At 34.5% G+C, this 25295-nt stretch overlaps 1 protein-coding gene across 1 annotated transcript in view; it reads right to left on the bottom strand.

Annotated features, from left to right (window-relative positions):
• ttyh2l (tweety homolog 2, like) overlaps positions 1-25075 on the bottom strand; it is a 43694-nt gene extending 18619 nt beyond the window's left edge. The window contains exons 1-3 of the mRNA XM_051106497.1: positions 24636-25075; positions 17985-18157; positions 4638-4749 (exon numbers count right to left, since the gene is read on the bottom strand). Of these exons, the coding sequence (XP_050962454.1) occupies positions 4638-4749; positions 17985-18157; positions 24636-24764 (414 nt within the window). The 5' untranslated portion in view covers positions 24765-25075. The remainder of the gene's footprint in view (positions 1-4637; positions 4750-17984; positions 18158-24635) is intronic.
• Positions 25076-25295: the final 220 nt, after the last annotated feature.

Below are 25295 nucleotides of genomic sequence, written 5' to 3'. Positions count from 1 at the left end.
TACTATTTCTGGGCCTTGAACGTGGTACACTGTAAAAAATAAAAAACACAATTTGTTGAGTCAGCTTAAAATAATTTGTTACCCTGCTGCCTTAAAATTTTAAGTTCAGTCAACTAAAATAAGTTTAGTCAACTTGAAATGTTAAGTTGTACTAAGTAACAACTTAGATGTTTGTGTTTGCTAAACTTAACAGATGGGTAAGTAACCCAGCTGCCTTAAAATTTTAAGTTGATTCAAATCAAATATCTAAGTTGTCACTTACTATAATTTAACATTTCAACTTTTATTGAGTTGACTGAACTTAAAATTTTAAGGCAGCCAGGTTACAAATTATTTTAAGTTGACTCAGCAAATTGTTTTTTACAGTGTAATAGCATTGCTGTCTATGGAGGGTCAGAAGGCTCTCGAATTTCATTAAAAATACAATTTGTGTTCTAAGGATGAACGAAGGTCTTACAAGTTTAGAAAGACACGAGGGTAAGTAATAATGACAGAATTTTCATTTTTGGTTGAACTACCCCTTTAAAGGGGTCACCGGATGCCCATTTTCCACAAGTTGATATGATTCTTTAGGGTCTTAATGAAAAGTCTCTACCATACTTTGATTAAAAATTCTCAATGGTTTTATAAAACAACACCTTTTTTACCTTGTCAAAATGAGCTCTGCAAAAATCATCTCATTCTAAGGGGTTGTTCCTTTAAATGCAAATGAGCTCTGCTCGCCCCGCCCTCTCTTCTCTCTGTGGAGTGACGATCTTGTTTACTTTAGCCGCTAAACTTTCTAACTAGCACTGCATGGATTTTTATCATTATAGGTTTGTACATACACTGCCAACACACATTAATGTTCAAACGACATGAAAAAGTGAAGTTTGCATCCGATGACCCCTTTAAAAACTTATAATTGTTATTAACTCTGATATATGGCAAGGCTGAGTTTTTTTGGCAGATCATTCATTGTTAATAATTTCTAGGCTTAAATATAGTCCAGAAAGTAAAAAACAAGTTTGCAGTCAGCTTCATTAGTCACCAATCTCTGTTTTTGACAGATTCACTGAAGCTGGCAGAGAATCAATAATGCTTTCAGAAGGATTTTGTCAGGTCACCACTGAAATATTACTGCTATCTGCCTGCATAGTTGCAGAGTTATGACCATGAAATGTTCTGTGCTTATTTCTTTAAACACTAGAGCTTCCATTGCCGGCTTCAGTCGAAGTCAGAGATCTATCCAGGTATCGACCTGTCTGTAAGGCCTGTAAAAACTGAAACCTAAAAGGTTCATACCAAATAGTCAAACCAACTGCTAAAAAAAAACTTTTGTTAGCAATAAAAGTTTGTGTACAACCTAAATGAGAATGCAGTGACTTTTTGTAATAAGCTACCAATTTTATCTAAATACATCTCATCCAGCCAGAATAAGCTACACTAGACTGGATTAACGGCATAGTCTGCATTCATTTTTAAATTTATTATGAGAAATCATTTATATAATTAATCAGCACAGTAAATCAGCTGATAAAAGCTAATATTTGCTTGAATCTGGCCATTTGACCTCTTCTTCCCCTTCTTAAAGGCCGTCATGCAGCATTTCTCTCATTCTCGGCAGTAATTGCTCATTCCGCTTTCGTTTCAGAGAACTGCAGTATGTGACTCTTTGAAATAATAGCTCTATAACTCATAATTTCAAGATGGTCGAAGCGTAATTTACATTTCTATAGAGATTAAGATTCAAAAAGAGTAACATTCATAGATTAGATTGACTTCTCTTGTGGAAGGTGTGGATACTGCATGAAATATTTAGAAGCATGCAAAATGGCAATCACTACACTCATTTACTCAGAGTTGCAACAGCTATTTTCTGGCATGCGACTACAGGCAGGAGGCATTTAAAAAGCCTGGCAGCTTGAAAACTTCCTCCTCACTTTTCTGATCACTTCAACATTCATGAATTCAGTTTTGCAATCGAGCTTGGCCTTCAGACGCAGTCCTGTTTGCCTTTCGATTTTAAGAGAGAAACTTCCTCTAAAGCTGAAATTGGATTTATGCAGTTGTAGCGAAGCCAATGGCTGTTTGTTTTTCTCACATTGTGGATGTTGTTTTAGTTACAGCAAACAGTGAAAAGTCTGTTCTAGACAGCTTATTTAGATATGATCGCTCAACCGTGAAGCAATGCATTATGGGCCAGTGAGCCAAAGATACGCTGGCAGAGAGTGAGAGTGACAGCAGGAAGCTCTCGGAGGCAGAGTATTAGAAGAACAGAGGTTGTCACCACATTGCCAGCAGGTAATGAACATCAGGGCTGTATAAAGAGAAATGTTCTGCCAGCCAGCCAGCCAAATGCTCCGTTTGTCACACTCAACCTGCCATATGCTGAATTACACAGCCCTCAAAACCAAGACATACTGCTGAAAACACTGTTTGTGGGTTGTTTTATATATAAGAGTGCTCAGAGCATAGATAGTGATGTTCAGATGTTGGAAGGGGAAAGGAGAGATCTTGTAAGCCTGTCACTCAATCCGCACCAATTACCACAATGACTGAAAAAAAAAAAAAATGTTGTTAAAACAAAAGAAGTCTACATAATATGCAGTATATACAGTACTGTATACTGCCTAGTATACTTTAAAGGATTAGTTCACTCCAGAATTAAAGGATAACTCCACTTCCAGAACAACAATTCACAGATAATGTACTCACCCCCTTGTCATCCAAGATGTTCATGTCTTTCTACCTTCAGTTGTAAAGAAATTATGGTTTTTGAGGAAAGCATTTCAGGATTTTTCTTCATATAATGGACTTGATTTTGAACTTCCAAAATGTAGTTTAAATGCAGCTTCAAAATTTGTATACTTTTTAAGCACAGAAGCTTGTGTAGCACAGGTTCTGGGATGCGTGTTGACGTACTACTGAATCATGTTGGAAGGTCACGCTGAGCGTAGTTTTTTCGAGTCATTTCGTTCATTTTAGCAAAATATAATTAAAATGTTACGTGTTTCTTCCCTAACACATCTACTGTTACACAAACGCTGATCACACTACAAACAAGACAAAACTATAACGCTATAAGAAACAGAAAAGATTAATTCATTGTTTCCCTGGGTCTTTAGTCTATGATTCGCTCACCTCACCTCTGATCTGACAAGTTTTCGGGTTTGAGTCGTTCGTTCATCACGTAACAGCCCCATAAGCTTAACCAATGCAGTGTGAGCTGGAAAAAGAACTGATTAGTTCATCTCTCGAGCCTTCGGGTTTGAATCGTTCGTTCATCATGTGACAGCCTCATAAGATGAACAAATGAATCGAAAAACCTGAAGACTCGAAACAGGTGAACTAATTCCAGTACAGAACCTAATAGGATGTTGCACATGCACAACTTAACGAATCACTCCCCGATGTTTGCCTCAAAAAACCTAATTTCTCTACGACTGAAGAAAGAAAGACATGAACATCTTGGATGACAAGGTGAGTAAATTATCTGTAAATTTTGGTTCTGGAAGTGATCTTCTCCTTTAAGGACACATGGGAACCCTGGCAATAAATAGCAAATATGTGCCTATTCATTTTTATTAATACATGCAAATTATTACACACAAAATTCAATGCTGATGCTTCCATGAACATTGAACAAGAGATGATGCAAACAAATTGTTAAATGACAGATTCTGAACTAGATTAATAAATAGCAAACTTACTGTTGTGAAGCTAGATGGTATGCTCTTCAGAAAACATAATGGCCAAATAAAAAGTGTATTAAAATCACAGTGATACTTACATTGCTGCTTAATTTCTCACCATGAGCAAATTTCACTGTAAACAGAGTATATTGTAAACAATAAATACAAGACCCAGCACTACTGCATACTACAGTATGAGTATGAGTAAGGCTTTGAACATAACTTTGTGTTGTTTCTCCTTGTCAGAAAACTTTGAGCTACCTGTATTTAATAAAATTAAATTAAATTAAACATAAATATGATTAAATTACATAATTCAATTTTTAAATTAGAAATTAAGTAAATTAAATTAAAACACCAATATGAAATAAAATACATTTGAGAAGAGGTCTGTGCTAGTAGTTCAGTGGTGGGTATGCTGCCCACACAGAGTCTGAAATCCTCAATCACCTGATCAGCAGGACGCTCACATTCATTTAAAACGGACCAGTGAATGTGAATGCAAGAGTGGATATACAGATAGATTTTTAATCCCCTTTAATGCAGATGAACAGATAATCCCAGTCTTCTCTCTGTGCTGTTTTCCCTTGCTTACATACACCAGCTGGATGTGTTTGCATCTGGAGAGGTTTCTAGAGTCTATCTCCAACTCAAACTCTAAGTTAAAATGGGGACAAGCACAATATGACTACAGCTCTCAACTCTCAGAGATGAAGCCTGCAGCAGTGCTGCGTTTCTGCATCTGTGTGTTTCTCTGTGTGTGTGTGTGGGTGGCACTCATCACATGATGCACTCATACTCCAGCAGCAGTGAAAAGCCCTTGAGGCTCCAGCTCTTAGTTTTTCAGCATGCAGCATGTAACAGGCTAAATTCAGATTTCGTTTTAATCACAGTGGTCCTCGGGCTATTCCAATGAAATGAGACAACATGATGAGTGACAGGTGAAGGAAGTAAAACTCTTACCATACTGCCAATGCCACCCAGTGTGTGATTGGCATTATAAATGGAGTAAGTCAATTGGTAAACTCCATCGTTGGTCTCGCTGTTTCCATAGAAACCCACGCCCACCGCTGAACTGTGAGGAAAAACAAATCAACAGTTTGTTACAAATACACTTACATATCAATAAAATCCTCTCATGTTGCTTCAAAGTGCTTGCTGAAGATTTGAAACATTTAAAGGTAAAGTGGGTTTTTTTTTTGACCACTTTAAAGGAATCAGGTGAGCAATCAAATCTCTTTTGATCTCAAGAGATACAGGATTTTTTTGCAGCTTCATCAAATCAAAAAGGCCATTTATTTGAACTAAACTACAAAAACAGCTTGTTCTGAATGTACTTGTTCTCTGAACTTGCTTTCAATTTTATAGTAAAAAACTATATTACGATACCTTAAAAAATAAAATCAATAACAACAACAACAACGACGACAATACTACTACTACTAATGATAATTATTGATTTTTTTATTCTCTAGGTAATTGTAATTCAGCATTTTAAAATACTGTATTATAATACTTTAGAAATTACTGTATTATGATAATACTACTAAATATAAAATACTGTATTAAAATACATTAAAAAACAACTACAACAACAATAAATAATATATTAATAATTAATAATAATAATAAATAATTAATCATTGTTAATATATATATTTTTTATTAATACAAAATATAAAACACTGTATTATGATGCTTTAAAAATAACATAACAAATAATAATTATTATTATTACTATTATTATTGATTTAATTTTTTACTTATTTTTTTAAGTATCGCAATGCAGGTTTTTAAAATACACAATATAAAATACTGTATTATGACACTTTAAAAAATAAAATAAATAATAATAAAAATAATAACAATAATAATAATTACTATTATTTTTTTTCTAAGTATCGCAATGCAGTATTTTAAAATACTGTATTACGGTACTTTAAAAATACTGTATTATAATACTTTAAAATATTAAATAAAATCAATGCTGATGATAATAATAATAATAATAATAAATAGTTGTTGTTGTTATTATTATTATTATTATTATTATTATTATTATTATTATATTTTTTCCCATTACAGCAATGCAAACCAACATTTTTTGTTATGGCAATTTAATTTTCTTCAAGAAAAATATATACTACTGTACAAAAACTTTTTTTTTTTAACGATGTTTTTAAAATAAGTATTTGACAAAAGAATGCTCATCAGGACTATGTTTACTTAATCAGAAATACAGTAATTATTATGGAATATTATTATTAAAATGTTATTTTAATTTTCTATTTTAGTATATATTAAATTGTCATATATTCTTGTTTTGGCAAAGCTGAATTGTCAGAATAATTTCTCCAGTTTCTAGTGTCACATGATCCTTCAGAAATCATTCTAATATTCTAATTTGCTGTAACATTTCTTTCATTTATATTATTATCAATATTTTAAGAAATGTGTGCTGATTAATATTTTTGTGGAAACAATGCTATTTTTTTTCTCTTTGTCTTTGATTAATTAAAAAAAGTCTTCTTTCGAAAAAAAAATAAACAAATAAATGTAACAAATGTGTTTACTCTCACCTTTGATCAATGTAATGCATTCTTGCTGAAATAAATAAATAAATAAATAAATAAATAACTGACCCTAATCAGCAGACTGTATATACAATACCTATACTGTGTTGATTTTGATATGAATTGTGTCGAGTTGAAAGATTTTGTGAGATTCACTGAAAGTAGTCTTGTTACCTTATGTATGTGCTTATTTCACAAATCACAGGTCTCATTTTGGCAAAACACAAAGAGCAAGTCGTCTAAACACACCTGACTCCAGCTGCTGGTGCAATGAACATGAAAAGTGTGCTCACCGGTACCAGTTTGGCTATAAAAATTCATCATTTTGACTCAACTGGTCTCATGGTAGCTTCTAATGTGAAGTCTGAGTAAATATTTCAAAGCAGCCTCCAGAATTGTAGTCTATCTAATTAGACCGCTGTGTTGTGTCATAACAGCCCAGCAACCAGTCTGCTTGCTCTCTTCTCCAGACAGCATCAGATCAGCTTCATTAAGCAACCTCATCAGAACCATGTGTGCAGACTGTCGAGCATTAGGGCCGCTCCGTCCATCTCAGTCAGCAGGGGGATCTAACCCCCCTACTCCTCATGTTAGAGCCGCTGTGTGAGACACAGTCCAGGTGTGAAATTTCCACTGCTTTTAGAGAAACTCTTCTTGTATTAGGGTTGTGTTTGGTATACTGACATATCCACTATACAGTACCGTCACACACTTCTTAAAGGGTTAGTTCACCCCAAAATAAAAATTCTGTCATTAATTACTCACCCTCATGCCGTTCCAAACCCGTAAGACCTTCGTTCATCTTCTGAACACAAATTAAGATATTTTGATGAAATCCGAGCACTTTCTGACCTTGCACAGACAGGAACGCAACTACCATGATCAAAGCCCAGAAAGGTCCTATTCATATTCATATCTATTCATTCGTTCATCTATCCACTTAATTAGCCATCCACCCATCTATAAATCCATACATCTATTATCTATATAACCACCTCATTATCTATCCATTTATCCATCTACTGTCTGTCACTCAGAATGCTAAGAAATGTGCATTAGCAACCTTAGCAACGATATAGGAAACATAAATGACTTCAACCACATAAGGCATATAACCTTGAAACTGTTCTAATTTCTTAACTTTCCTTTCCTAGTCAATTATTTAAAAAAAAATATATATATAGAAAATAAATAAATAAATACATACATAAGCCCACACAGAAGAGGAGGAGGATCAGAAAAACTCAAGGCTAGTTTAAAGACTCACAAAACTCAGGGATGTCAAAGTCATTATTTGTTAAGGGCTAATTTAGACAAAACACCTAGCAGATTATTTATTTATTTACTTTCTTCCTTCATTTTCATTATTCATTATTTATTTTGGCATACCCATGCAGTGTGCTCCTTTGAAAGCTAACTTATTTTATAATCAATAACTAGACCTACAAATGATTCTGCTGGCCTTCTTTGCTCACTTTCTGTGCTTATTTTAAGGAAAAAAATTGAATGTCTATGCCAGCACTAATTTGGTATTCAAGTCATGATTCATTTATTTCAAGCACGTAGCACTAAAAACCCTATTGTAATTGTTAGAATGACCACTGATCAGCAATCTCTGCGTAAAACTGATCGTGCAGACCAAACTGTAAGTCGTAGAGACTTGTAACTTGGAGGGATGGTAGTACTCACACCTCCTACAGCGTGACCAAGGCTCGCCCCAATCGGCCTGACGGGGGCGCTACAGTGATCAAAAGTATGAAATCGCTCATAACTCCTAAACCATCAGTCGCAGGCTCGAATGTCTTATGTCGTCAGAATCCTTGAAATCTTGGAATCCAAAATGTTTGGGTATTTAGAATTTTTTGAAAAACTTCAAAAAAGAGTTTTTCCTCAGAACAGTTATGTAAGAGCTCAATCTGAGGTCACAGGGGAAAAAAATCACGGAGTTTGGCCACTTGGTGGTGCTATAAGAACGAAAAACCATAAAAATGGCTATAACTATGCAACCACTTGTCCTATCACCATGAAAATCACTGTGCATGGTCGTGGTTCAAAATGCCACAAATGTCAACCATTGGCCGACAAAGTTTGAGCACCTATTAGACAAGGTTAACGGAGGCCGATCAGAACGAAACTCAAAGGCCCCAAAGGTCTGTGAGAAATTTGAAAGAAATCGGCCAGTGGGGGTGATAACACATTTTTCAAGGGTGTAAATAATTGTACATTGCACGTTTTTTGTACATTACACACAATGTTTGTATCATATGATAGACCTCCTCATTCTGGACAACTTTGCTTCTAGAACCACTGCTGTCAATCAAATAATTTGTTAAATGATTGAGAAGATGTAAAAAAAAAAAAAAAAAAACTTTTGCAAACTAGTCCAAGGTTTTTCACTCAATCTGGGGGAAAAAAACCCACAAAAACAGTACAATTCCCTAGTTTTTCTATCTCAATAGTTATCTGTAAAAATATTGAAATTTACCCTCTGGGAAGCTATACCATGGAGGGCCTGTCCAATTTTACCCAAAATCCTATAAAGCCTAAAGATAAGCTCAAAACTTCACAAAACCTGGTGAGCACATGAGACAGGTGAACAACCTGAAACAAAACAAACATTAAATTTCTATGGTAAATGACCTGGATTTGCCAAACAGGCTTGTTAATTAATGTTTTTTTTTTCATATGTGCTTTAATGACTTAAAGCGCTTGAACCACGGTAATCGCTGCTTGCAGCTATATTTTCTCTTGTATTTTTCCATTTTACCTGTCCATGTCATTCTTGCCATTACTGAGGGACTCAAACTCAAAGTTGGACAAAACAAACTGGGTTGCCAAAGGACACTACTAGCCAAAGATCTAGTTTCAGCTGAAATGCATGGATTTGAATGTGGTATAATTAAAATAAAGGCTCTACCACATTTAAAAAAAAAAAAAAAAAAAAAAAAAAAAAAAAAAAAAAAAAGTACAATATGCAACAAACTAAAGAATCTATCTGTCCGGCTCCATTTAAAACATATGAGTACATAATACCCACCTGTATACAGTAAATGGTATAAATATATTTAGCATATTTAACTTTTTGCCCCTTAAAGCATGCCTAGTAAAAAAGTAATATATTTTAAATACATTTATTTCGAAGTATAGTATAGACATATTTACTGGCTTGAGACTTACTGATATAAAAATTACAATTACACTTTATTTGGAGTAGTACTTGTACACAATTCCTCAATATTTAATCTAAAGTGTGCTTTCATCTCACAACTGATGAGAGTTGTATGACTTTTAAATAATAACGGTCTTTAAATGCAATATATTTAAAGTAAAATTCAAACGCAGGATATTTTTATTAAGTGTATATATGTGCACGTGTATATATGAAATAACTGCATTTTAAATATATTTTAGTATATTTATTCCTTACTAGGGATCTCATACACCAGACTGGACTCGCCTTTGACATCCCTCTTCTAACCAACATATACTTTGTTCACCCAAAAACACCCACACGAACACCCACTGTGCTATTTGTTGACAGATATCACAGTTCTGGACAAAAACAGTCTAAAATGCATTCAATGCAGATATAAGAAGCCTACTGAAGAACAGTGGGGAGTGAGCAGATGGCATAAATCGTCCTGCTATAATAACTCAACAGGATGTGTGTGTGCGTGAGTGTTGGAGCGGGGGCAGGTGGTCTGAGTGAGAATCCTGTCTCTGATTTCCCCTAAGCATGATGGATTCCAGCCTCTTTCCTTATATCATTACTAGAACTCCCTCAGGCCAGCAGCATTTCTGCTCCCATTAGCCGGCGAGTGTGCGAGCCCAGCTCTCGCCCTCTGCATCCAGCAATCAGCGCTCATCTGGTTACATCTCACTTACAACCTGTACCTCTCCATTCATTAAAGTACCAAAAGCAAATAAGGTGTAAATTTGAAGGAAATGATTGGGCACAGTGTCTGTGAGATGAGTAAATTAGCCAGATCTCTAAACCCAGAATGATTAAACTTGAAAAAGTGCAAAGATTTCAATAGTTCTTAAAGACCCCTTCAGGGTGGATCATATGAACACAGCCTGTGGTGTTTTTAACATGTTCATATTAATCAATACAGTACACAAATGTAGATGCCATTAGCAAATAAAACACTCTTATACCTTTTTACATTAACAATACACTGTTTTTGCTACTGTAGCTACCAGATTTTAAATGCTAATGACTTATGTTTTGACTGCACGCAAAAAACAGCTTGACAGCTTATTAAAATTTGGGAGAATCATAAAAATCTACCAAATCTATGAAAATATCAGAGAATTTAAAATATTTATGACTAGGCATGTTTAGTTTAAAATGTCAAAATGTATAAAATGTCATGTGGTGCAACTCCTCAAAACACTTTTAAAGTTTTTAAATTAATATGAAAGCCCGTTTCCACCACTGAATAAAAAATAAATAAATGAATGAATAAATAAATAAATAATTGTTACTTATCTCACAATTCTGACTTTTTTTCCTCACAACTGCGAGTTTGCACCTCACAGTTTGGACTTTTTTTCTCAGAATTGTGAGATATAAACTCGCATTTGCGAGTTATAGTCACAATTGTGAAATATAAAGTCACACTGTAAAAAAATGACTGAATTTAACGGTAAAAGACTGTAAAAATGCTACAGTAAAATCCTGTTAAATGGTTAATGGTAAATTCCCCTACTATATATGGTGAAAAACTATCGTAATTTTACATTTTTCAGTAGTATACTGTTTTTCAAAGTGGAAAAAGAATGTAAAATTTACAGTGAATAACCGTAAATTGACATTTCCAGAATTCCCCGTTACATTTCAAATTTGATGTTTTTTTGTTGAAATAACTGTTTTTTCTTATCAGATTTGTTACATCTAATGTTGTTAAATGAATGTTTATTGCATTATTTAATGCTCACGTGTTTTACCATGATGGTGTTTAGTGTTTGTGTGAATGACAAATGACAGTGTATTACAAAGGTACAAAACAGATTTCAGTACTTCAATATGTTGGTTAACATTACATTAGTTAATGAAAATACAGTATGTAAATGTAAATTAAGTTAAAACTGTAAAATCTAAAAGAAATCTAAAGAGTTTATATCTCGCAATCTGGATTTTTTTCTCCGAATTGTGAGCAACTGCGAGTTATTAAGTCAGAATTGTGAGATATAAACTCACAATTCTGAGAAATGAAGTCAGAATTGCATGATATAAACTTGCAATTGTGAATAAAAAGAAAGTCGCATTTCCGAGAAATAAGGTCAGAATTGCGTGATATAAACTCACAATTGTGACTTTTTTTTTCTCAGAATGGCGTGCAATTGCAAGTTATTGTGTCAAAATTGTGAGATATAAACTCACAATTCTGAGAACATATCAGTCTTTTTTGCCCTCAAAATTCGACTCTGACTGAGAGAAAAAGTCAGAAATGCGAAAAACGGGTTATCTTGCAATTCTGACTTTAATACAAATGCGAGTTTATATCTCACAATTCTGAGAAAAAAAGTTTGCAAGAATTGCGAGATAAAACCTGACTTTATTTCTTGCAATTGTGAGTTTATATAATTCACTTCTGACTTTATAACTTGCAATTGCGAGTTTATATCTCAGAATTCTGAGTAAAATATCAGAATTGTAAGATAAGCAATAACATTTTTTTTAATTCAGTGGCAGGCTTCCATAAATTAATAATTCACAATATTTGAAGAAAATAAAACTTATCTTGAAAAAATATTCAACAACATTCTTGAAATTAATGATTAAAATGTGCATGCTTATATGCTTTTTTATGTAAGGAAATTGTGTTTCCCTTTTTTGCTATTTACTTAAAGTAATGCTTAAAACACATTTGAAGTTAAACACCTTAATGGATTTGTTTCTTATAAACACAAGTTTTTTTGCTTCAAGACATTAACTGATGGACTGGAGCTATGTGGATTACTGCGAAGTTTTTATCAGCTGTTTGGATTCATTCTGATGGCACCCATCCACTGCAGAGGATCCACTGGTGAGCAAGTGATGCAATGCTAAATTTCTCCAAATCTGTTCCTATGAAGAAACAAACCCATCTACATCTTGGATGGCCTGAGAGTGAGTCAATTTTCTGTCATTTACAGTAAAATTTGAACAACATTGTCACTACAAACCGTCACTGCATGGAAAGATTTGCATATATATATATATATATATATATATAAATAATTTATTTTGACATCTTCTCCATTTGTCTTCCACAGATGAAAAAAAATAACAGTGAGGATTGATATCACTGCTAGAGACTGGTGATCCTTCTCTAAGCCGCTGGAGGACTCATCCAATGCCTCAGTAAACACTTATGTGCTCCCACTGAGCACTGACAGAGTGATGCAGGATAAAAGTGCTATTTAAATGCCTAATATGCTCAAATGTGCAAACGACAGACACACTATCTCTGTAAGCTGTACCATCAGATGCCGTTCTGAAGCTGGATAAGAATTACATAATCAGTTCCTGCTGAAATGACCCACCGCGGCTGAATCTTCACCCGTCAGCCATCTCTGCAGGGCTTTAATGGGGTCAGCGCTGTCATTAGAGCTCAGAGCACAGCTAACTGTAAAGAACACTCATTTATGATTAGCAAAAATTGAGATAAACTGGAAAACCGTGGAGAACGAGGTGAAAAAGGCTAATGTTATTTTTTAAATGAGAGAACTGGCTTCTAATATTCATAGATGTAGGTAGAAAACACCAACGCCAAGGATTGAATAAGGAAGTGAACTATTGTGACTGGATGAAAACTGTTCTGGTCTTTTAATTTTTTTTAGTTTAGAAATGGACAAAATAATATAATGAAATTAAAAAGCAACTTGAGATGATGGGATAATCCAATAAGAACCACGAGCCACCCGACAAAAATATAAATGAGGTGAAAAAACACATTATTGAGTTAAGGTCTCATTATAAAAGTGCCTTTGTTTTAGAGCATGTGCTGTAGTGCATCACTTCTGGTCTTTTTTTTAATGACTTATTTTTTAAGGAATACCTAACAATGAAAAATTCCCATTCTGAAGCAATACAAGAACTTTATTGTAAAGAACAGACGCAAATTCAGGTTATTCATTTATCGGCCCATTCATATATCAATGTAAATTCGCATATACCCATATCATGTCAACTTACATGCATTTTTTCAGTAATTTATTCTTTAAGGAATATCTCACCCCAACAATTCACCTTCTGAAGTCATACAACAAAATATCTGGTTATTCATATGCTATGTTTATCTTTCTCTCAATTTCATGTTAGATTTTTTTAGTGAACCAACTGAATTTTGGCATCAGTGACATCAAATGTGGTGCACTGTGTGAAACTGCATTCAAATTAAATTTCAAAGCTTAAAGGAGAAGTCCACTTTCAAAACAAAGATTCACATATAATGGACTTACCCCCTTGTCTTGGATGACAAGGGGGTGAGTAAATTATTTGTAAATTGTTGTTCTGGAAGTGGACTTCTCCTTTAAGAGAAGGGAAAGACTTCAGAAGATTTGGAATAAAGTCACATGGGCACCATTCACATGGGCTCTCTCTCTTTTTTTTTTTTTTTTTTTTTTTTTTTTACTTTTAAGAGCATTTACATGTCCACACCTTTTTCCATTTCCATTGTTTTTTACGTAAACTCTACAGACCATTGGATGCTTGCAAAAAGCAATGTCATTTTTTGTGGGCGGGGCCAACCTGGTAACAGAAAATTACAGTTCTGCAGTAACAGTCTTCGAAAGCCACGGAAATAAAAAGTAAAAAAAAAAAAATATTTCCCGCTTATATCTCACAATTCAGATTTTAAACTTCACAATTCTGTGAAGAAAAATTAGAATTGCAAGAAATACATTCGAAATTACGAGTTATAATGGCTGAATTTGGCAATATAAACTTATGTTTATATATGTTTAATTGATCTAGGTAAAATATTATAGGTTTACATATGGTTTCATGCTGTAGACCTATAGGTCTAATACATTTTTTCTTTTTTGATGAGATGTCTTCAGCATTTTGACTGGAGAAGACTTTCTGAAGTAAAGACAATAATAAATGTAGATCAGAAGCAAATACTTTGCAGCTGAATTTAAATATAAGGTATGGGGGGTTGTAATGTTTTTTTTCCTATGGTAGAGTTTTCATTTTTAAAACAACTGTCTTAAAATGAGGGTGAAGAAATAAGGACTAACAATGAAATAATGATTTCAAATATTCCTTTATGCACATGTGGTTATACAGTTCCAAGTTTGGTGTCAGGTGTAAAAGATGATGATGATATCATATGTTAACTAAAGAAATAACCCAAGCATCAGTGATGTTTACCAGCAAAAGAAAGGAAACTGTAGGCAGAAGAAAGTGATGTCATATAGCAAGTGGAGGAAATGAGAAAACCGAGCCTGCAAATTGATTCCATTACTAAACTCTTATTCAGACTCTATTTATATTCCATAAGAAGAAGAATACTGAATTAGGGGTCAAACATATCTATGTATCTATATATCTATATCTATATCTATATCTATCAATATACAGTACTGTGCAAAAGTTTTAGGCCACTAGTATTTTCACCAGCTAAAAAATGGTTTAAAGTAAGTTGCTGTAGTGTGTCAGTAAGAAATATAATCTAGTGAGATTTTTGTTTGCACAAGGAGTCTGACAACAGCCAGTGCTCCACACTGATCTAATCTCATCATCATCCAGTCTTCCTGGAATGACATGAAGACACAGAACAAACTGAAACAGAGTAAATCCAGAAGAACTGTGGCAACGTCTCCAAGATGCTTCAAGAAACCTACCTGCAAAGCTACCTGAAAAATTTTGCACAAGTGCACCTAGGACAAAAGCTGCTGTAAACGCAAAGAATGGTCGCACCAAATGTTGATTTCATTTAGTTAATAGAAGGTAATTGATAAAGAAAATCTATTTATGACAGCATCCTCATTTTACAGCATTTTTACACAAGTGCCTACAACTTTTAACAGTGCTGCAGCTTTGCAGGTAGGTTTCTTGAAGCATCCTGGAGACTTTGTCACAGTTCTTCTGGATTTAGTCTGTCTGAGTTTGTTCTGTTTCTTCATGTCATTCCAGACAGACTGGATGATGATGAGATCAGATCTCTGTGCAGAGCACTCGCTGCTGTCAGACTCCTTGTGCAAACAAAAATCTCACTGGATTATTACAATTAATGGCAAAATGAATGTTTGGAAATGTAATCTGATATTTCCTACTGACACTACAGCAAAAGACCAACTTTAACTGACTTTAAACCATTTTTTAGCTGATACAAGATTCATGGCAGATGCTTAGTTTCGAGTTTATATCCCGACTGCTAGATGGCAGTCTTCTTATCTCTAAACTTAAACAGTGACAGGAAATATTAGCATAAAGGCACGCCGCTAATGTTATCGTTAATATAGTTCGCTGCTAGTAATGGAGGATGAAAGAATAGTTCCTGCTCCCGCCTTGATGTACAAAGTTGAAGCATGCCATCATGTCGGCTTTTGTGGTAACGTCCGCCCCGGGACCCTGCCTCGGCTGCACAGGCCACGGGGTGCTGTGCGGAGGGGTGGTGGCCACACGGTGGTTCCGCTGCTTGCCACGTCCAGTGTGAAAGGGTCTTCGCGGCGGACGTTGTGGTGGTTAAAGCTAGAAGGAATACAGCTCTAGCTACTGGGCATGCGCACATCAATCTAATGTTATTTCTGTCGCACTGTACAACAATAAAACTGTTTTTGTATTATAGTAAGGGCTAAGTTTAGCGTTGGGGTAGGTGTAGACGTTAAAAAAAACACAAGCCAATAGGTAGAACAATTAATTTCATTGTTAGTTTCTGGTCGGAGCTGTATCTTTTCTAGTCACAACCCGGTGTGGTAGCCTTCTCTCGCTTTTTCTCGCTTTCGCTGCTATCTCTCATGGTGGGGCATTTTGTGCAGTTGCCGATTCCACGCGGAACATACAAACTGAAATCTTGTGAAATCCAAAACTTGTGAAATTCTCAGAACAAAAAGGTTCTAAGAATATTCAATAGTCCATACAAGTATTTATTTTATTGTTTTAGAATTGCTTTGTTTTCTTTAGGATTCCTGCAAGCAATTTATTTCTCATTGATATTAAGCAGATATAAGTTTAGATCAAAATGTTATGACATTGTCCCCTGGTTTCACAGACCAGGCTTAAGCCTAGTCCCTAGACTAAAATGTAAACTGATTGATCTTAAAACATGCCAGCGCCTTTGTATGTTACAATTGTAAACTTAAACTGTGAACCTCTAAAGCAGGGTCTATAAATATATATGCTATGGCTATAAGTCAACAGAAAAGAAAGAAAATAGGTCTTTCTTAAGCTCTTTTAACATTTAGCAGAAATCTAGTGACCTCTTACAAAAATTAACCATGGTTTTACTACAAATAAAACCCAAAAACCATGGTTACTATGGTAATCACAAATTAACCACGGCTACACTAACCATAGTTTAACCATAGTTTATGGTTTAACAGTCTTTAAAAGAGTCAATTGCTTACAAAGGAGTAGGATGCACACACACAAGTTAAGGCAGAAGCAGGATTTGAGCAGCATCACGCAGCAGCACTTAGCATGACAACTAGCCCTGTGACTAGATCTGGAATGTTAACTCAATCAGGCCTCAAACTTTCATGACTGTCACAAGTTTTAGCTGAACCCTCTGCCAATTTAATTTATTACATTAGCGAAAACATTTGTTCTCTTTTGTTGACATAATGAAAAGCAAACAGTGTTAGCAGTGTGCTAACTTTTAATGTTCTGGGGGTATAAAATTAATTTAGAGGTTCTCCTGAGGGTATGAACTGAGCTTCAGGTCATGACACCTACAGTAATGATACTGTTCACACACACACGCTTACACTTATTCTCCTGCCTAACAGATCCACCAACAGACTGTGTGCGTAAGAGATCCTCATTCACTGGACATAACGAATCCTGTGACAGGTGTCTGCTGGTTAGCTGGGAATAAATTTACGCAACATATCCGGCTCGTAGAGAGCAGAGGTGAAGGAGGATTAATTTTCACAAAATTAGAATTGAGTTTCCTTCTTATTTCCTCCCTATCAGAGCCGAAAGCAGCGGTTGGCGTTCTGATTTGCTCCGCCGTTTGGGAGATCAAGGAACCTTGTGCGAGGTCATGGCGTATCTGGCTTAAATACTAAAAATATCTCTTCCACGGCTCACAACTCACCCATGAACCCATCGCATAACAAATCCAATCCAAACGCACCATTATTCCTGGCAAAATGCAGCTGACATCCTAAATGAAATGTCACAGGTTAAAGAAAATTTCATTTTAACTCTAAATGCTCTCTTAACTTTTGCTACTTTGCTACACGTCTTGAATGAGTCATCTTCCTTTTTTAGCTTCCGGTCACATCTGCGTTCAGCTATTATTAGCTGTACGAAACAGCTTGTTTTGCTGCTTGATATTGTAAACTAATGTATCTTCCCATATTATTTTAATGTATTCTCTTAATTAGGACAACACTGGTTTGTAGTGCAAACAGTTTTGTTATTTACTGCACGTTGTTATTCTTCTCGTTATTTCCCTATAGCGGATAATGAACCGGAGGTCTCGGCCATAGGCTTACTTTCACATCGAAGAATACGGTGGATAATTAAAATCAGTCACTATGTGTCCTGGTGGGTGCAAAACAAAGCAAATGTACTCACCATATGACCAGACCGGTGATAACAGCAGCCCATGTGACACAGCAGGTGTCGGGTCTTTTGACTTCCTCATCCTCTTCCCTACGACAGCAGCACAGGCAGGTCAGATATGCGGAAAGCACCAGGAGACTCAAGCCCAGACCAACCGCAGACACACAGGCCAGGAAGATCAGAGACTGCCAAGCAGAGTCAGACAAACATGGGGCAGATGGTCAAATCAAACAGGAAGTAGACTGATTCATCTATCGACAGTGTTGCAATTCAAGAAAAAGTTACATTTTCTCAGTCAGCCTATTTTTTCTTTCTCTCCACAAGATCACAAACAAAATACACTTAATTTAAAAAAAATAGTTTCAGAGAACATATCTTGAATTAAATGAGTTCGTCGCAACCCATTGCCAAAAGTGTTTTTGTAATGTTGAGTAATGTATCACAGACAGATCTCACGAATCTTTTCATAAATAAGTGTAAATAAGAAAGAGAGTGTTAATATGAGATTCATTGTGCAGTGTAGAGAGCTTTGTTGATTATAATGGAACTTTTTAAGATTGTGATGAACTAAGATGAGTGACAGCTTTTAATGATTTTTAAAAGAGTTTGTAAATGAGATATTAAGTTAATACAATAGTTAAATAAACAAGAAGTTAATGTTAAATGACTTACGTTGTCTGATTATAACACAATTTCCTGATTTTGCTCTATTTCGTTGTCAAAAATAGTTTGAAACAAGTCACAACTGAGTCGCTGCACATCACCATTTAAACACATTGTTTATGAATGAATGTGCATTTTTTAAGCGAATCTAGTGAGTCGATTCAGTTTCCCCATTTACGAATACAGTCACTTGATTTGTTCCTGAAAGAATCTGCCATTTAAACAAATCAAATGAATGAATGATTCAGTAATTCAATCAGTGACTTGCCGCCACCTACTGGCAGTTTTAGTTTCATTTTTTAAGTATCTTTTCAGTTATTTAAATCATTTAATATTTCTATATTCAAAATGTTATATTTAAAATATTAATCGCAACATGAATTTATGAATTTAAATGCACTCATGCCACCTCTGAGCCTCATTAAACATAAAAATACACCTAAAAGCCACTTTTGAGTTCTTCACCACCTCTGTAGTACAAATTAATTTTGTTAATACTAATTTCATTTGATTGGTAACATTCATATTTGACTTGTTCTTATTCCGTTGTTTTAATTAGAAATTTTAAAAAGCTTATAAAACTTTTTTTTTTTTTTAATTTTGCATAAGATTACATACTAATAAAGTTAGAAAAATGCCATTACAAAGGTTAAAACAAAATTCCCCAGTAAATCACTTTAAGGAGTCAAACATCACCTCGTAATGGGAAGGATCATTTTTTAATCAGATTTTTTTGATTTTTGATTAGAAGGTGCTCCAAAAACTTTGACAGTGCTCCTAAATTTTTAAGTTAGGAGCCCAAATGCTCCTAAAAAGAAAGTAAGCATAGAGCCCTGGATAGCAAAATTATCTCGATATTATCGTGGCCACATGACGATATGAAACGATCTTCCGGGCAAAAAGTGTAGTTTTTAAAATGTATATAAACTTCTTATTCTAACAGAAAAGGTCTTTAAAATCTGTCAAACGAACTAACCCTTCATCAAGTCTGTTTTCGGTGCGTTTCAAAGCAAAGCTGCACTTTGCTCAGGCGTTTAGCTTGTGATCCAGTACGTCTCAGAACGTCTCCGTTCACAGCGAATGAATGCAGTGAACCCGTTTATTGCATGTGCTGTTTAGCGTGCGTTTGGGAATGCAACGGCCACCAGTTATACTTTATTTTCATGGCAGATGATTACAGCATTTCACTAGATTTGTAGTGAGATGGGTTTCCACTGAAGCTGGGGTTTTCCTTTAAAATATAAGCTCTCCTGCCATTTCCGTCAAAACAAAAGCTTAAAAGTGCAGTATGAATTGCTGACAGCTAGCGGTTTAAATGGGTAACGTTACTGCAGTCCAAATCCAATATATCTCTTTCAAGTGTAAAAAGTTAGGTAAGAAGTACTGTAGTTTCCCTGCTGTAGTGTAAAGCAAAAATAATATACCTATAGAACAATTTCATTTATTTTGCAGTGCAATTGTTTTACAATATATGGCTATTACTGCCATTGTTGTTGCTGTTATTATTATTATATTCTAACTTGTTTGGCTTCCTAAAACACCAGTGTGAATGTAAATTAGACTGAGACAGTGTATCACAAATAAAAAGAGGTCTGAGTGCCCTTTAAAGTTCAGGAACAAGTAAATTCACTGACCTTTTTCTGACGTAAGTTTTCTTAATTAAGAACATGAGTTGGAGCTCTTTGAACCCTCTAAGTGCCTTAGATAGAATAATTTAACTTTAAATTTTTTTTCTAATTCTTCATGTTTTTTTTTTTTTTTTTAAATATTGTAAGATATATTGTGGACTTCATATTGTGATATTATCGTATCGTGAGAATTTGATATTGTTACATCCCTATCTGTACATTATTTGTGATGTTACCTATGAGGAAAGACATTATGTGTGTATGTAGAAAACTAAAAACCGAGGTGTCCACATCTCTCAGAGATGATGTATCTTGATGTTTGTGTGGTGGCTGTGGGTGGACAAATCTCATGATGGTTGTTATGAGGGCGAGCTTGGGCCCCCATGCGCATCGCCATGGTAACCCCCATGGACTGAGGCTAAACAAAATCGTTCGGTCTTAGAGTTGAACATCATGTGATGAAAGTAAAGCACAACAGCTCTGGAGTCTTGTGATCCGGGGCTAACAGAAGGACAGCCGGATATTAGATGTAAATATACAACATATTAGATATTAGGTTGAAAAAACACCGAAAAAGTCTACTGCTCATTTTAATGCAAATACCTCTTCACGCTTTGAAAATTTAAAGTCATGGGCCAAAATAGTGGTTACGCCAGACTGCAAAAATTTCACAATAAATAATCACAGCATGCTCGTGGGAAGTTCAGAGCAAAATTACTAAAATCACTAAAGGGTGGCGTGTAATTATTTTTTAATGCTCAAACCAGAAGAACTTGAAGATTTATTAAAACCAAAGTGCAGAATTAGGACAGGCTACTTTAGATAAATATTATAAATAATGTTAAAAATTAAAGCCCATGCATGTTCCCCGCAGTTGTAACAGTTTTACATGATTTAAAGCTAGTATGTCTGCATAGCCTTCCTCTTGAAAACTTTTTATACTGTGTGTTGTTATTTGTCACCACACATTTTGTTCTTCTTAATTTTTAAATAATGCGTTCACTTGTTTGATTTCACTTGTTACTGACCAGTAACTTAAATTAATATTGTAGTATACTGAAGTTAATGCTTAATGCAGTTTGCTTTGATAATAAAATAAAAGTGCTATAAAATGCTATATACAAAGCAAATTGTATGAGTTTATTTACAGATCAATACATACATCATTGTCTTCACCACAAATCTTCCTTATTGGATGAAGTATATAGAATTGCTACATTAATAAACATGGTTTATTGATCAGTAGTTTTTACTTTTAATACTCAAGTAGATTTAAAAAACAACAACCAAGTGATTTTTTAAAAAATTTCCTTAAGTAAACATTAAACACAGCACTTTTTTTTTATCCTTTTACAGGAGTAACATTTTACCAGGGTATCTATACTACATCTCAGCAAAATATTAAATATTTCTCATCATATTTTCTAAAACTAAATATTCAGAGCTACACTATTCACACTGGTTCTACTTCTCTGTACTTTTATGCCTAGATTTTATTTTTTCTACAAAATCTAAGTAGAAACATCTGACATAAAGTTGATTCTTAAACTGCATAACCGAGACCTCCATTATGTCTTCAGTAATATATACAGAATAACTTAGTAATGCAACAGTCCACAAAAACTAACAAACTACTAACAAACTTTGTGCGAGGATTAATCATATCCAAAATAAAAGTTTTTGTTTGCATAATATGTGTGTGTACTATGCATATTTATTATACAGAAATACACACACATTCATGGATATATTTAAGAAAAATATATTATGTTTATATATTAAATATATTTATATATAATATCAATTATATCAATATATCAACATATAAATATATCAATATATCATATATAATATACATTAGACATTACATATTATGTAAACACAAACTTTTATTTTGGATGTAGTTAATTGTTGCACATCACTACTGCTATTGACTCTGCACCTACCAGAATATAATTGTAAAATAAACACTGCATGACATTCTTGACCAATAAACAAAAAGGTTTGATCTCTATATTTGTCCCATGCATTGTTAACACAGGAAGTTTAACTACATTAAAGCAAACTTCCTGCCAATGCTAAAGAAAACATGCAGAGGAGAGATGCAGGCCTACTCAAAAGGGCAAGAAGGAAATACATATTTCATATACATATACTAGCTTACAAAAGAGTACTGTGATAGTATGGTATAGCGATGGCATCTGATTACTATATTCAAATAGGTATTTTAAAGAAAACTATGATACTAGTACTAACAAAACTACTAAATTTATGTATCATTTTGGTACTTCTAATGGTACGTATTTAAAAGAACACTCCAGGGCTCCAAAGAAACCTAAATAATTGTGAGAATGCATCACTGATTTTGGAAACGTTAAAATATGCCTCAAAACTAAAGCCGTATTTGCACACGGCCATTTTCATGTGATGTGAATTTCAACTCTGTGCGATGTTAACACATCTCTTGATATCACAAACCACTAAGATGGTATTGGAAATATGTTCAGAAGAACAATTTCTGCGATTGATTTCAAATCAATCGGAGCGCTAGCGAGGGAATTTCACCGAGAGAAAGATTTAACAAGCAGTTTATTTTAGAATGAGAGATGAAATAAACTTGCGTTGCCGCTCCATTGATTTCTTCAAGTAACCAAGAGAAATGTGACCTTGAACAAGGCATGTAATATCCTTTTTGATAAAACCCCCAGCAGAAATATCGACTGAATCAATGAGGAAAATGTTCCTCTGGAGACAGTATCGTGAGCTAAGGTACAAATAACAGTGTTGAAGCAGAGTCTCTTTAATGGAGATCTGACACGCCACCAGACACAGATACTGCACATTTATAGAGTTCAGTGACAGACATTTATCACACATTTTTAGATCAAAGTCCCATATGTTTTATAATTAGAGTGTGGAATTCTTGTCTTAAAGGTAACACATTTGAATTATTGGAACCAAAAGAGTATGTATATAGAGTACAAATCACAGAAGTCAGCTCCTGTTTGAGTTCTACATAGCTGCCAAGTCGAAAGAAACCTGTGATCCATTACAAAACTACATTTCACACTTACTTCGTTCTGCATGCTCTACTACTACACCTATCAGAACAGGCCACTGCTACAGCTGCTTATGCGCAGGGGAGGCCGGGGCTAGTGTTTTTGTATAGGCACATGTCTTAAAAATGCTTTTGAACACTTCTTGACCAGAAGAAGAAAAACAATGCATGTGGAAAATGTTGCACATAGTAAAAACCAGCTGTTCACTGATTTGATAAGATTAGTCTACTTGTAAAAAGCCATCTACTGTACAATGTGTATTTTGGAGTTTATTTAAAATGTAGCCTATAATATGGTATTAAATAAGTTTAACAATCAATTATTAAAACTGAAAAAAAACAACCGATGAAACAGAAATTAATTAAAAGTTATTTAAAAAGCATCAAAACTAGTAAATTTGTTTTACACACTGGCATACAGACAAGAATCAACTATAAAAAATAATGCAAATTCACTTAAAGTTATGCTATGTTTAGGTGTGTTTCATTCATATCAGGATGGAAATCCTATAAATGTTATAAATATATGCAATTAGTTAATTATAATATTTTATGGCCAAAACAAGGCTTTGATACTTTGGTACATTATATGATTTAATCTATTTTATTTTATTTTATTTTATTATTATTATTGCAGTGTAATGAAACTCATGTAACTCTTAATGGTTTTATAAATTGTATTTATTTTTTATTTATTTGCAGTCTAATGAATTGCTTAACTCATAATGGTTTACTTCATGGTGACATTTATGCAATTTATTAATTTTTAATTTTTGTTGGCTAAAACAATGGTTTAATATCGCTATACGTTATTTCATTAATTGTATTTATTTATATTGGGTAGACTAATGAATTACTTATAATTGTTTACTTCATACTGAAAAGTCTTAGGCTGTTCAATGGCATGTTACACTGTGACAACTTGCCCCATGTAGTATAATGACATGTCAAGCCAACATGTTTTTATTCCCTCTCTGTGGGAAAATTTGTGTCTATATAGAAACTGACTTAAAAATAATCCCACTTTGTAGTAAAGTGTTACTTTATAGTGTTACTTTATAACACTTTACTACTTTTATTGAAAGAATGTCTCATTCTTTCCTTTATTAAAAAGCGAATACTTTAAATACTCTTGTCCTGAGAACACGGCTCAAACTTAGTTAAAACCTGCCGTCATTATATAGTTAACTAATCTATACATTTGTGTCAGTTGTTGTTTACCCAGCAGCTTTCGTGAAAAATGATAATATTTACTTTTAGGTTTCCCTTAAATCTCCGCTCCATAAACTCCAAATAAATCCAAACAACTCTCACCTGCTGATAGCTGGCGTCCTCCGGTTTAAAAGTGTTATCAACCGTCTGGAAATTAAAATTAAGATGAGGGAAATTGTGCAGCCAGTAGGTCCACCATGGTGCAATGTAGTCCTGGCGCGATGAGGCCATCCCGGACAAGAAATTCAAACACACCGCTGATCTCTGGAGCGCTCCGGTAATCCTCACTGTTCACTCTAAAACACCAAACACCACGAATATCCGCCACCCGTGGACGAGACACGATTACCCGACAGGGAAACACCGCGCGAAAGTATTTCCCCTGGCTCTTTTTGCTTAAAAGGATGCATAACACAAGAGTTGAGTGTGTAAGAACATGCAGAGTGATCAGCTGTGACCCCTCACAACACCCTGACACTGACTGACTCCATGCGCCTCTCCTGCGGCTGCGCACCACAGCTCCGATCATCACTCCAGGCAAGTTGTAAACTCACTTAAGCTTGATATGTAAACAGCACTGACAAGATTTACAAGCAAAATGTTTGTAGATTCACAGTGGAGAAAAAAATGTGCTATAAAATGTGCTACTAAAAGCGTAAAGGTGCACACTGCTGTCAAATAAATCTCATACACAACAAAATAAAGCAACTAGTGTTTCTGTATACACAGAAGAAGACTATATAGCCATTTTCTTCTCTTAAG

The sequence above is a fragment of the Labeo rohita genome, chromosome 3 (assembly GCF_022985175.1).
Source record: "Labeo rohita strain BAU-BD-2019 chromosome 3, IGBB_LRoh.1.0, whole genome shotgun sequence".
Lineage (NCBI taxonomy): Eukaryota > Metazoa > Chordata > Actinopteri > Cypriniformes > Cyprinidae > Labeo > Labeo rohita.
The sequence above is the reverse complement of the archived record's forward strand: the minus strand, read 5'-3'. Positions and strand labels throughout refer to the sequence as shown.